The 12,891-nt window shown below is 32.4% G+C and overlaps 1 protein-coding gene across 12 annotated transcripts in view; it reads left to right on the top strand.

The window, feature by feature from the left end:
* Nucleotides 1-12,891, top strand: part of DMD (dystrophin) — a 2,282,798-nt gene that overhangs the window by 1,003,409 nt on the left and 1,266,498 nt on the right. For 11 of the 12 annotated variants that reach the window (XM_032285804.1, XM_032285805.1, XM_032285797.1 and 8 more), the window contains 3 exons: nucleotides 1,786-1,923; nucleotides 4,600-4,752; nucleotides 5,612-5,794. In XM_032285804.1, coding sequence (XP_032141695.1) covers nucleotides 1,786-1,923; nucleotides 4,600-4,752; nucleotides 5,612-5,794 — 474 coding nt within the window. Of the gene's footprint in view, nucleotides 1-872; nucleotides 991-1,785; nucleotides 1,924-4,599; nucleotides 4,753-5,611; nucleotides 5,795-12,891 lie in introns of those variants that run through there. The other variant, XM_032285809.1, reaches the window with a different exon arrangement.

The raw sequence follows: 12,891 nt of genomic DNA, 5'->3' as shown, positions 1-12,891 counted from the left end.
TCCCAATCTCAGAATATTCTCCTTCAATCCCAACTAATTTCAAAATATCTACTACATTTCTCTTTGGCTTGAATATTTTTATATCACATCCTTATTTACTGACTTTTTTTTTTCTCTCTTCACCCTCCTTTCACAATTTTTTTTCTGTCTTCCACTGCCATCACCTCTGTGGCATTCTTAACCTATACATTTAGCAGAGCTAAAGACTTCTCAGACAATGCTTGAAAGTGACATCAGAAAGCAATATATAAATTTTAGGTAATAAATATGTGAAGCAATAGGAAAACTATTCCTACCAATATTAGTTCCCCCTTCCTGGAGCTGCCTCAATCAATACTCCCATGTATGGGGTTTTAGTGGCCTTGCCAACTCAGCTTATGGAAAGAAAGACAAGAAGAGGCTTTCCAAGATGCTGAGTTACAACAATGTCTACTTCAGGTCAAAGAAGAAATCAGAGGGCACCGAGATGAAAAAAAGTACTGCTTACCTCTTGGGCTGACCGCCAACTCTGCCCTAAAGCACTCAACTGGTATAGGGAAAGAAGTGAAGTGGTTTTTTTTTTTGATTTTTGATTTTTTGTTTTTGTCCTCAGCCCTAAAAAAATGCTAGACACTTTTAAAACACATTTTAAATCTTTTACAGCCTATAAGTATATAATATGTCTATTTATGATAAGTATATAATGTGTCTATATGATGCTATACATTTCTTCAGATTATTTATTGACCAATCTCCGACAGAAGTAATCCCATTCCCCCTATATAAAATGAATAAGTCCTGAGTTGTATGTTGACATTTAAGTATGCATTATAGATATAAATATATAACATCTAATTCCATGAATAGTAATACACATATACAAATACATGTAACTTTTGAAATTTGCTTATTATTTGTTTTCCTTATCTCATCAGTGTACCTTGAGTACCATTACATGGTGAGACACCTTGATAGGAAGTTTGCACAGCCTAAGTTGAAAGAAAACTAAAGGTGAAAAATCACATGGTCATATATGTAACTATATTAGACCAGCATTAAAACATTTTATTTCTATGTCAAGAAAGTTAAGATATTGTTTCTGTAGTCTAAAGGACCAAAATGTCCATTGAAAATGTTTAAAGCTATTTTCCAATCCATATTTTAATATGTATTAGATTGTATTTATTTAAAATTGACAGGCATATATGACATTTTAGAAATTATTTGATGATAATTTAACACATTATTTCTACTAATATCCTGATATTTCTGCTAATACTGGTCATATAGTTTTCAGAAATGAAGTAGGAATTGCTAGATAGGAATTAGTGTACATTTAGAACAAAATGTTTTCATGTAGTTGTATGTTAATATATTCAGATTTGTTATCTCACAGTCACTAATATGCATCTATATTTCTTTATGGATCAGTTAACAAATAAGATTAGTTCACTTCTCTAATTTTTTAATTTCTAGAACTACATTAAAAATCAAAGCCAAAAGAATACTTTGATAGCAACTCATGACTGGTCTGATATTATGAGGTACTACACTCCCCCATCTTTCTACACATGCCCATAAAAATGTGTTCTTTAGAACTAGATGGGAGGAAACTTACTTATTCTGAAACTGAAAGTACAAAATATAAAAGAAAGGCTATGAGCACAGCATCTTATAATAATATTCCATGAAAGTTTTAAATTGAATTTTTTGTGTGTGTTTAAATAACATGTTTTATTATCTCTGTTAACAATGTACAGCTTTTTAAAAACCAAAATGAAGACTGTACTTGTTGTTTTTAATCAGAATGAAGACAATGAGGGTACTGTAAAAGAATTGTTGCAAAGAGGAGACAACTTACAACAAAGAATCACAGATGAGAGAAAGCGAGAGGAAATAAAGATAAAACAGCAGCTGTTACAGACAAAACATAATGCTCTCAAGGTATTAGAGCTAAAATTATAATATACCTTGCCTGTATTCTTTTTCATATATAGGGTAAAACATATTGTGCATTAATAAAATCTGCTTAAGACTCTTAGTCATCAGAAATTCACTTTTTCTGTTCAATGTATGTGCTTTATTTAACATTTTTGAGTGGTGTTTAATTGTGAAAGATGTGTTGCTTAAAAATTATGGCTTTTTAAAGATAGATTTTTTAAGCAGTAATTGCAAGATGGAAATGTATTCGTAGGACCTATACATTTAATTTTCTAATATGCTTTATTTTTATAAGCTACTTTTTTATGTTGAAAAAAACCTGCCTAACTGCAAGAATAACCAACTTACATGTATCCGTTATTCCTGCTTCCTTTACTTAATTGATTTTATTTGCATTAGGTCAGAATTTTTGGTAACCTGATACTTGTTTACTAAGCCCTAGATTCTTTTTATTTATTTATTTTTAAAACTTTATTATGCCTTTAAGAAAGTCACTCTTTGCAACTAACAATCTACAGAAGTGGAATTTCATTTATATTTCCTCAAAAACAATCTTAGTGCCCTTGAATAAGTAAGAACTGCTACTTTCATATTGAACAGTTTAGGGTATGGCTTCAAGTACCCACATGTCTCATCTAGATTGTGCAGGAAGAGCAGGATAAATTTATTTTTCCATGATAATATCTAGGAAGTTATTGAGATGATACTAGACATGTGGAAAGTTTTGTGAAGGAACCCATTTTTTTATATATGCTTTGCAATAATCACTATTTGCATGCATGGCTGATTTTCTAATACTGTTAATTGCTGAGCTTTTTTCATTGTAAATCACTCTTTGAAGCTATTTAGTTATGAAGGTAGATCCACCTAGTAGGTAGATGGAGTCTGTTCTTTACATGCAAATAAGAGAATAAAACCTTTCCCCTATACTCAACCAAATAAACACTGCTGAGAATGTAATTATACAATATTGTACCTGCAAGGAATACGCAAGGAAAGTCTAATTGGCCAGCAGGTGTTCTGAAGGTAACTGCTGATAAATATAGTAAACAGAAAAGTTCTCGTTCTCGAGGGAGTGCAAAAGCAAACCATAATGTGTCTAGAAAATTGGAAAGCTATGTAACTGACACCCTTCCAACTGTGACCAAGCTTTCAGCAGTATCTATACTGGTCAACTGATGGTATGCATCCTACTGAACAGCAGTGTTTAATGGTTATCTGGCATTCCTCTAAAGAAATCTACATGACATCTCTAAATATTTTGCGTATTATACATCTCTTTGTGCTTAGGAAAAAAAAGATATTTCATATTTATGACCACCAAGCCCTTTCTCTTGGCAAAAATGTGAGTTGTGTCACAAATAAGGCATGGCTCAACTCTTATTCACGTGGCTGTATCTTATTACCTTTGAAAAAAGCAGCATTCAATCTAACTTCTCAGGAGGTTTGAAAATTCAACATAAAACAAAGATAGCAATTTTGAAATCCCCAATTTTAGACAAACTGGATAATGAAATGTAGGTCGTTCTTGCAAATATATGCTATAAATGATTAATCAAAATCATCAACTCTCCTTGCCAAACCAATCTATACCAACATTCAATAACTTTTTAAACCTGTCAAGTGGTTCCAGTTCCGGTCCTTATGAAATATTTTAGGGAAGGACAAAACTTTCTAATGCAATGAAATTTTAAGAAGTTCTCTGATATTTATTATCTTCTTTAGCTTGAGTTAAACCTGTGAATAAAACTCTAATTGCTACTTTCTGTATAAATGAAAGCTGCATGCAGAGCTTGTTTATGTTCCCATTAATTATGAAATGGCATTTTGACTAATTCTATTGATCACAGAAGATATTGGATGTGCTTGTAAAGAGCATGATGATTGATTTCCCCCATTGGTGATTTATTAGTTACTCTTATTTATCTCATCACATTGATTTGAAAACATGTACTTACTGTTTTCTTCTTTCATATAGTTAATTGTTTTGTATTTGGAGCATGATTTGGTATAGTAAGATAAATTTGACTATGGAAGCATTGGAAGGAGAAGCATTTTTCTAACATATAATTTTATTATGAGTTATGCTCACAAATATGTGAACAATGGTGACTCTTCTATACATATAGCTTGGAACAATTTATAAGACAACTAAAATGACTTTCTAATCATAAAATATTTTTGGCCTATGAAACTCTTACATAGGCATTTCTAAAAACATGAATGTATGTTGCTTGACTACATAAAGTTTTGTTGGTAAGCCCAAGGCTAAAGATGTACATTTTGGAATTTCACCTATTTTAAGTCAAATACAAATTCACTAGGTTTGTGAGTTTGTATCTAGTTAAGTCAATTGCATTCGTACATTAAACTCTTTCACATAAACTACACAAAAATTAGCTCATTAAGAGTCAATTAAATGTGACAAGATTTTTAAGCAAGTTTGAACATGCTAAGAGAAAATAAGTGTGTTATTTAGCTTTCTTAGGTTCTTATACATGGGTCCTGCCTCATGAATACACAATTTAATTTTGTCTTTGTGTATTTTGCATTTAAATGTGAATTTAACCTAAGTTCTATGAAAAGATGTGGGACGCAAATTATTTTGATAAATTACTACAGCCAGAAGTGCACTATACATATATATTGATATTTTAATAATATCTGCACCATGAACAGGATTTGAGGTCTCAAAGAAGAAAAAAGGCTCTAGAAATTTCTCATCAGTGGTATCAGTACAAGAGGCAGGCTGATGATCTCCTGAAATGCTTGGATGACATTGAAAAAAAATTAGCCAGCCTACCTGAACCCAGAGATGAAAGGAAAATAAAGGTAATGTTGTTTTAGAATGTCAATACCAGATTTTATTATACAGTTTAATTAACTTGACCTGTGAAGATCATATTTAAAATGTTGATGTTCTTGTTTCTATTAGTGTTCTTTTTAATTTGATGCATTTCCTTGTATTGTGTGTTGTTTTCAGTAAATGTATTGTATTAAGTGTTACTCAATTGACATAATATTAAATGAATAAAATGTTTTACTTTTAGACTATGTAAAATGATTTAAGAAATGTGATGTGTTTTCTGGTAAAATTGTAATTGACTTTGTGTATCTTTGTTCCAGATGAACTAATGACTTATCGGTATATGGACGACTTCTTACTCATGTTAGCACATTCATTTCATCAGAGCATCTTCACACATCAGTGTTAAATCTCTATAGATTTACTTGCATATTGTCTAAATATGTTTTTCTGTTATTATTTTATACTTTTTATTTTGCTTCATTCTCTGTTGATTTCCTCAAACCTTTAAAAAGAAATAAATAACTTACTCACTTACCCTCTAAATTATATTCTATATGGATGGTCCCTAATAAATAATGAATAATCACTCCAAATTGATTCAAATCCCAAGACACCAGAGGAATTTAGAGGAAAGAAAATGTTAGACCAATTTTAATATTTTCTTGATTAGAATATCTAAAACCGAGCATTCAAATGATAACTCAAATAATATTGGATTATTGAGTGAGGATGACATTCATATCTTCCATATTTGTAAATTTCCAAGCATGACAATAAACGGGCAACAGCCTTTGAAATTTCTGAGAGAAGTATTTGCTGCTTGCAAGTCGGTTGATGTGGTTAGCTAACTGCCGTGGGCCCTGTATTGGTTTTGCTCAATAGGAAATTGATCGGGAATTGCAGAAGAAGAAAGAGGAGCTGAATGCAGTACGTAGGCAAGCTGAGGGCTTGTCTGAGGATGGGGCCGCAATGGCAGTGGAGCCAACTCAGATCCAGCTCAGCAAGCGCTGGCGGGAAATTGAGAGCAAATTTGCTCAGTTTCGAAGACTCAACTTTGCACAAATTGTGAGTTGTTACTGGCAAACCCACGTATGTGTTTGCAACTACTGCTCTATTAACAGAGGCCTACTAATAAAAAAGAGACAAAAAATCTGGGTGCAATTTTAAACTTCTAATGTACATTCTGAAAGTGAGTATTTTCCCTCACTTTGGGCTTCTGTAACGCTAGTGCTTAATTTTGCAGATTAAAACCACAAGAAATTAACAGATAATAGGAAAACCCCTTTATCAAAAATGAAAGTACCTCTTAATTTATTTTGCTACATCATTCATAACATTGGCAATGTTAATTTGTCAATTTATCATACATTTACTTCACTTCAGTGTCTAATCCAAAAAATATGTATTGCTTTCCTGAGATCATCCCATGCTGATTTTACTTTCTTAATGTATACATGATAAGTAATAAATATTTTGTGGTACATTTTATGTCAACCTGGATAAGCCATTATCTCATTGACTTAAAGAATAGTAGCTTAGTCCTCACACCTGGCTTAACTACTTAATGGGTTGCAATGGTCATGAAAGAACTGGATGCCTAGTAAGATGGTTGGTAATTGATTGCAGATTGAACAATATAAAATAATGTGATTGCTGAAATGTTACCAGCCAGCCAAAACAAAAAGGAATGACTGCTCTTCTTTCAAACAACTGAACGGAAAGTGTTTGATTCTCTCTTTAAAAAGGCAATTCAAAATTGTTAGCTTGATCTTAGTTCTTTATTTGTAATAGGCTATAAACCATAGAGGTTTTCTGACAGGTACATTTTTGTTCCTATTAACTCTTGTAAAATGAAGAGGAATGATCGTCACCTGGAGTTATACAAGAAAGGACTCCTCATAAAACCAGGGTGTCAAAGTCTGGAAAATAAGGCTTTATAGTTATGTTAGGTTGAATTGTATGAAACAAATAGTTATTCAACCATTTTGCCCTATGTAAATAACAATTGCATAGGGGTCAGCCCATATGTGAGATTTCTTGGGAACTTCTTCTGTGATATTGTCAGTTACATTTAATTTAGTGTATATTTTTAAAATGTCAGAGGCAATTACCATAACGTTATTTTATAAACATATAGGGGAAATACATTGCATATTATTGTGACTTCTTTTTATACTTCAAGAAAATTCATAAATACACAGTTTTCTGTTAAATCAAATACCTTAAAGTTTAATAGCAGCTGAATATTCTGAGCAATTGGAAGAATATAAGCAATATTGAAACCGTATTGCATATGAAGTCTAATTCCACCTGATTGAATGTTTCAGCCTATTATCCTTCATATTAGATGTTATGAACATAAAGTGTCAGTAACTCAGCCTTATACTAACAGCATGCCTGTGTCTGCAGATGCAAAATGAAGTGAAAGATTAAGGCAATCATAAAGAAAATTCTGGTAAAATAATTTCACCTCAATTTAATGGATCATTCAAGGGGAGGTCCTTTGCTTTGAATTATCTGACTACTAACTCATTTCACCATTTCAATTTTCCCCATGTCTTGACACATCCAATATACAAGTTTAAAATTTGTTACAAACTAATCAAGTTACTAATGCTTTATAGCTAAATAGGCACAGGATCAAAAATCTTCATAAACCGCTTACTTAAAATGCCACTGTGTCCCTATTCATAGCAGGCTCTTCCAACAAATATTTGTACAACACAATAATGATTGGTGAAATAAAGGAAGCATATGTGAACCAGAATAATTTTTTTTTAAATGTAGTAAAATTCTGGGGTATATTTTCCTCTTGACTATTTTTTCTTTATTTTTGTATCTTAAGGATCCAAAATTCAGAATGTGAGGGGGGCAATTTATATGTTAACTCTTAATTATCCATGATAATAAAGTAATCATCTATATGAAGAATAATCAATTTAATATTACAGTTATAGTTGGCATTGGATTTTAATTAGAACTGAAGGATGATTGAGAGATGATAAGTCGGTATATAGGTAGGTAAGTAGGTAGGTAGGTAGACGTAGAAATATTCAAGATGTATCTTTATACTTTACCAATTGTTAATGCATTTTAAAGCTAATTTCACTGTGGCCACTGATTAGAGTTATCTTTCCCAATTCTTATGCACTGGAGTCATTTGAGGTAGTCACAATAAGCAGCTTAATGAAAAGTAGTATTTGATATAACTACAATGACTCTGACGTAGCACAACTTGCCATAGCTTAAAATTTCTTACTTCCCCCTGTATTTTCCTCCTCTAATTCTTTCATTTTTATTTTCACAACTCTCCCTTTCTGTTTTTTCTAACTATAAACTCTAGGTTTAAAGTTAATCTTTCATGTCTACAGCAACAATTTGAAATAGTAAGCAGTATTCTTAAAGTGCTTAGTATGTGAGAGCTGAGTGATTGCAAAATGAAAAATTAAATTTCCTTATTTCATAGATAAAAACTCAAAGAAATGCTAAACAGTGTGTAAAATTAAGCCATTTAGGGGACTCTGTCCATGTCAGAGCTATATATGGTAGTAGTAAAGCTCAGAAAAGGACTGAGACTTTGAAGGAACAATCAAGAGGTAGCACCCAGCCACACAGGAATGCAAACCAAAGCATAGACGAGGGTATCTGAAAATTATGGTCCTCAGGACAAACCTGGAGACAATGAAGAAGAGACACAACACTGGGAGAAAACAGGTTAAAATTTTACCAGATATTCACAATGAGGAAACTCCTACCTTAGTTAGGAATTTCAAACATTTCTAATATATTTCCTGTTGGTTTAGAAACCAGGCTTCTCTCTTAAGACCAAGCACAGGCCGTAAGCTGAGGACAAGGAATATATATTCCTATAGGATGTATTATCACAGCAGTGTCATTTGGTAAAATGAACTACTGGATATACAGCCTTAAATATGAATCTCAGTGATTTTGTCTGAGTGCTGTATCATCATGGATAAACCTCTTTGGATCTCATTTACTTCATCTGTACAATGGAGTCAAATATGTTTGTGAGGATTACATAAGGTAATATTTTTGAAACACCTGCTGTGTTATGTAGGCTGAATGCATCAAAGTTTTCTTCTCTCCTTTCTGTATATATGTTAACATTGGAAAATAGACATAATATTTAATTTTTAAAATATTTTTATAAGTCAGTAAGAGAATTAAGTTCAGGTATGTACCATTTGTTTAAAATATTAACAACAGATATTTTGTTAAGTGAAAATTACAAATTAGATTCCATAGTATATAAGCAGATGCTTTTTTCTAGATTTGCAGAATAAACACGGGAAATGTCACACAAATCTGATGACTGTCAAGGAAGGGCATGATTTTCCATAAACTGCCCCATAGATCTATCTGGATTCTTCTACCTAAAGGTAGATTGATCTAAGAAAACAAAGGTGCTGGAAACTCCATAGTAGATAATTTTTTCTACTTTTTTATGCTTTACTGTAGCAATTGGAAAATAATCTCAGAGGGCCCAGGCAGTTGCAACCACACAATTGTATAATGAAGATACCACCACAACCCCCAAGGCTCATGTGAAGCTCCTAAGGAAGATAAGCTTACAAACTAAAATTATGATTATTATGAAAAAAAATTTATAATCAGTGTTATCAGATGCCAAATATTATAAGGAGAATGTATACCTGAAGAATTTAGAGATAAGGGGATAATAACTAAAGAACATTAATTTTTAATGTTCAAAAATACAAATTGAATTGACTTTTTTTCCAGTAAGAATAGGCCATTATGCAAAGGAAAGAAGAAGATTTGAAAAATCAAAGTCTAGAAATGAAAATATAATTACTGAAATCAAAAGTGAACTTTTCAAATAGTTGATTAATTATAAAAGAAAAGTAATATATTAATTGAAAGATACCAAGGAAGCTTTTGCTCTGCTGAAAGTAGTAGAGGATGTCGGGAATAGAATAAATAGCTCAAACATCTGCCTGAAAGAAGTTTCCGGTTGAAGAAAATGAGGATTATGGGGAAGATACAGTATTTTATATTGATGACCGATATTTAATAAAATTGAATAAATTTAAATTTTAGTAAATCATCAAATTCATAAAAGTCAACCAATGTGGAAAAATAAAAACAAGTCTACCAGCTAGCTCGGAGTAAAACTCAGAGCATCAGTAACCAAAAATGTATCACAAAAGTTACTAAGGACAAAAGAACACTTACAGGATGACAATATTGACTGCAGACTTTTCATCAACAATAGATGTTAGAAGACAATGGAATAATATCTTTAAAATGCTAGGCACGTTTTCAAATACCAGGTAAATATTATTCAAGAATTAAGTCAAAATATTTTCAGACACACAACTACTTCACATACACAAAAAGTAAGAATTTCTTGCCCGTAGATTTCTGCTAAAATAATTACTAAACAATATACTTGTTTAAAAGAAAATGAAAGTGGAAGGAGACAGCTATGTAAAGCTGTATAAAATTGTTTTCTCTATTCAATAAGATAAATTTATTTAAAAAAGCTTGTAATTAACTTCTAAAATGTGGCCATTGCCACCAAGGAAAACACAGAATACTAGGAGAATGTGGAAGTAATCTGACTGCTCCTATGCAAAGAAAGATTCTACAAATGTCAGACTTATTCTTGATAATGTCAACAAATACAAAGCTTGTGCTTAATGTGTTCAATATAAATTATTACCAGTTATAATGTTTCTAGATACCAAAAAAGTGCTAAACCTATTAAATATACATACATGCATCACCTGTCCAACAAGAGGAGCAAAAAGTACAAAAAAAAAAGCCCACCTTAATAGAAGGAAAAAAATAAATGTCCACTTTCTAAATATGACAGCTCCACTTGCACTGAACATGTTATGACATCAAATACCAAGTATGTGATCTTGATGTTTAACATTTTGTATTCAACAAGCTCTTATCTTGGATGCCTAATGAGCAATAGCCAAGTGAAAAATAAATGATCCACCTCCTCACCTATATTAATTGGCATCTACCAAGATCTCCAGATGTTATTAAAGTACACTATCATTTACTTAAGTCAGAAACCTAGACATCCTTCATGATTCTTTTCTCTTACAATACCATGTAAATTATTTCAACTCTTGTTGGATACACCTGCAAAATACATCAAATCACTCTTCAGTATCTATTATAGAAATGCTAATCTATAGCATTATTATCTCTCATCTGGATTACTTCAATAACCTCTAACTTCTTCTTCCAGTCTTTCCCCACTCACACTATATTCCCTCTGGTGAAGGCAGAGTGTTCCTTCTAAGGTGTTAATGAGATCATATCAGGCCCGTCCTGCCCATTGCTCTTTAAATAAAATCCTATGATCTGCTACATGATGTAGCCCCTGCCCATCACTTCTGTTTCTCAAACTTTATCTCCCTGTTTGCTGTTCTGCTAACATAGGGGCCTAAAGGTTTATTTTCTATACTTAAACACAACCGATTTTATTTCCATATCAGTACCTTTGAGCATATTTTTTCTGATGGAAAATTTTTTACCTAGAATTTTGCATAGGAGCAATTAATATTTAGTAGCACTTTGATGTATAAACTGGGATGTAATATAAGTATTTTTTTGTTATAAAAATATTTTATATTCCCTATACTTCTATATGCAATGTGGGAGTTTAAGACTGCTGTTCAGAACATCAGTTTCTATTACAGTTACTTCTGGAAGTAGATATACTAATGAAAGGCAAAACTTCCGGAACATAACAGTGAGGTGGTAAAGGGTGAATATGAAGAGGGTTACAATATTGTATTGGAACGGATAGCTTGTCCTACAGCAGAGTAACTATAATATGATATTTTAACAAAATTAAAGTACACATTTCCAAAATATACATGGTCTTGGAAGGCTGATAGGAAATTAACCTGGTTTGTGGTTTAAATGGCACAAGAAATGTAGTATTTAAAATAGTCCTTGGCTGGGTGCAGTGGCTCACACCTGTAATCCCAGCCCTTTGGGAGGCCGAGGCGGGTGGATCACTTGAGGTCAGGAGTTCTAGACCAGGCTGACCAATGTGTTGAAACCCGTCTCTACTAAATATATATATAAATTAGCCAGGTGTGGTGGCACATGACTGTAATCTCAGCTACTCGGGAGGCTGAGGCATGAGGATCTATTGAACCAGGGAGGCTGAGGTTGCAGTGAGCAGAGATCACACCACTGTACACCAGCCTGGGCAACAGAGCAAGATGCCACCTCAAAAACAAGAAATAGTCCTTACGTGAAATAAATTTGTAAAAACACATGTATATTGTGAATAATCTTCCACTAAGTTTTTTAAGTTGTTTGAATAGGATTTTACATTCACAAAGAGTTTTCACATGCATCTAGTTTGATCACAGTAATGACACTCTCAAGTTTCATTTTCATTGTCATTTTACAGTAGGAAAAATTAGCATAAATTAGATTAAGAAATTTGTCGAAGGACACGTCTGAGAAATGGAAGACACCAAACTTGAACTCACTTCTTTTCAAAATGTGGTGGGAGTTATTTTTAAGAAAAAAAAAGTTTCCGTATTTAAACAGTTTTGGTAAACCCGTAGATGAAACAAACTTTCCTTACTCCATAACTTTCTAGTGTGTTTGATATGCTAATGGGATTATGACTTTGTATGAAGGAGGTGGATTCTATAGACTTGCACATCTGAACAGTTGCAGCAGAAAAGGGAAATTTCATTTCAGATTGATGAAAGGCCTCCTGTTTGAGTGATGGCGAAAAAATGTTCTTCAGAAAAACAAATGGGGAAATCATCACTGCATCATAATTCTTCTGTTGTTTAGGATTTCCTTAAATTTAATTGGAGATGTACAAGAAAAGTAATAACAGAACTGTTTGCCACCACCTTATGTAAAATAATGTCTGAGCCTAGATTTAATACTCAGTTACACATTTTTTATATTGTATCCCATCCAGTAATAAAAGCAACTCATCTTGAGAATAAAATTAGTTGAAATACATTTTCTTTGCATCATTGCCACATAGATTTTCTTCTTTGCCTTGAAATAACGAAGATTGTCAGCTGCCAATGAAGCATCCTTGGAGAATTTGGGAACATAAGTGATTTTCTTATTTAGAAACAGAATGTTCTTTAGTAAACAGAGTTGTGAATATAAAA

This window comes from Sapajus apella, unplaced genomic scaffold (genome assembly GCF_009761245.1).
Source record: "Sapajus apella isolate SASKATOON/1434 unplaced genomic scaffold, GSC_monkey_1.0 scaffold17, whole genome shotgun sequence".
NCBI classification, from domain to species: domain Eukaryota; kingdom Metazoa; phylum Chordata; class Mammalia; order Primates; family Cebidae; genus Sapajus; species Sapajus apella.
The sequence above is the reverse complement of the archived record's forward strand: the minus strand, read 5'-3'. Positions and strand labels throughout refer to the sequence as shown.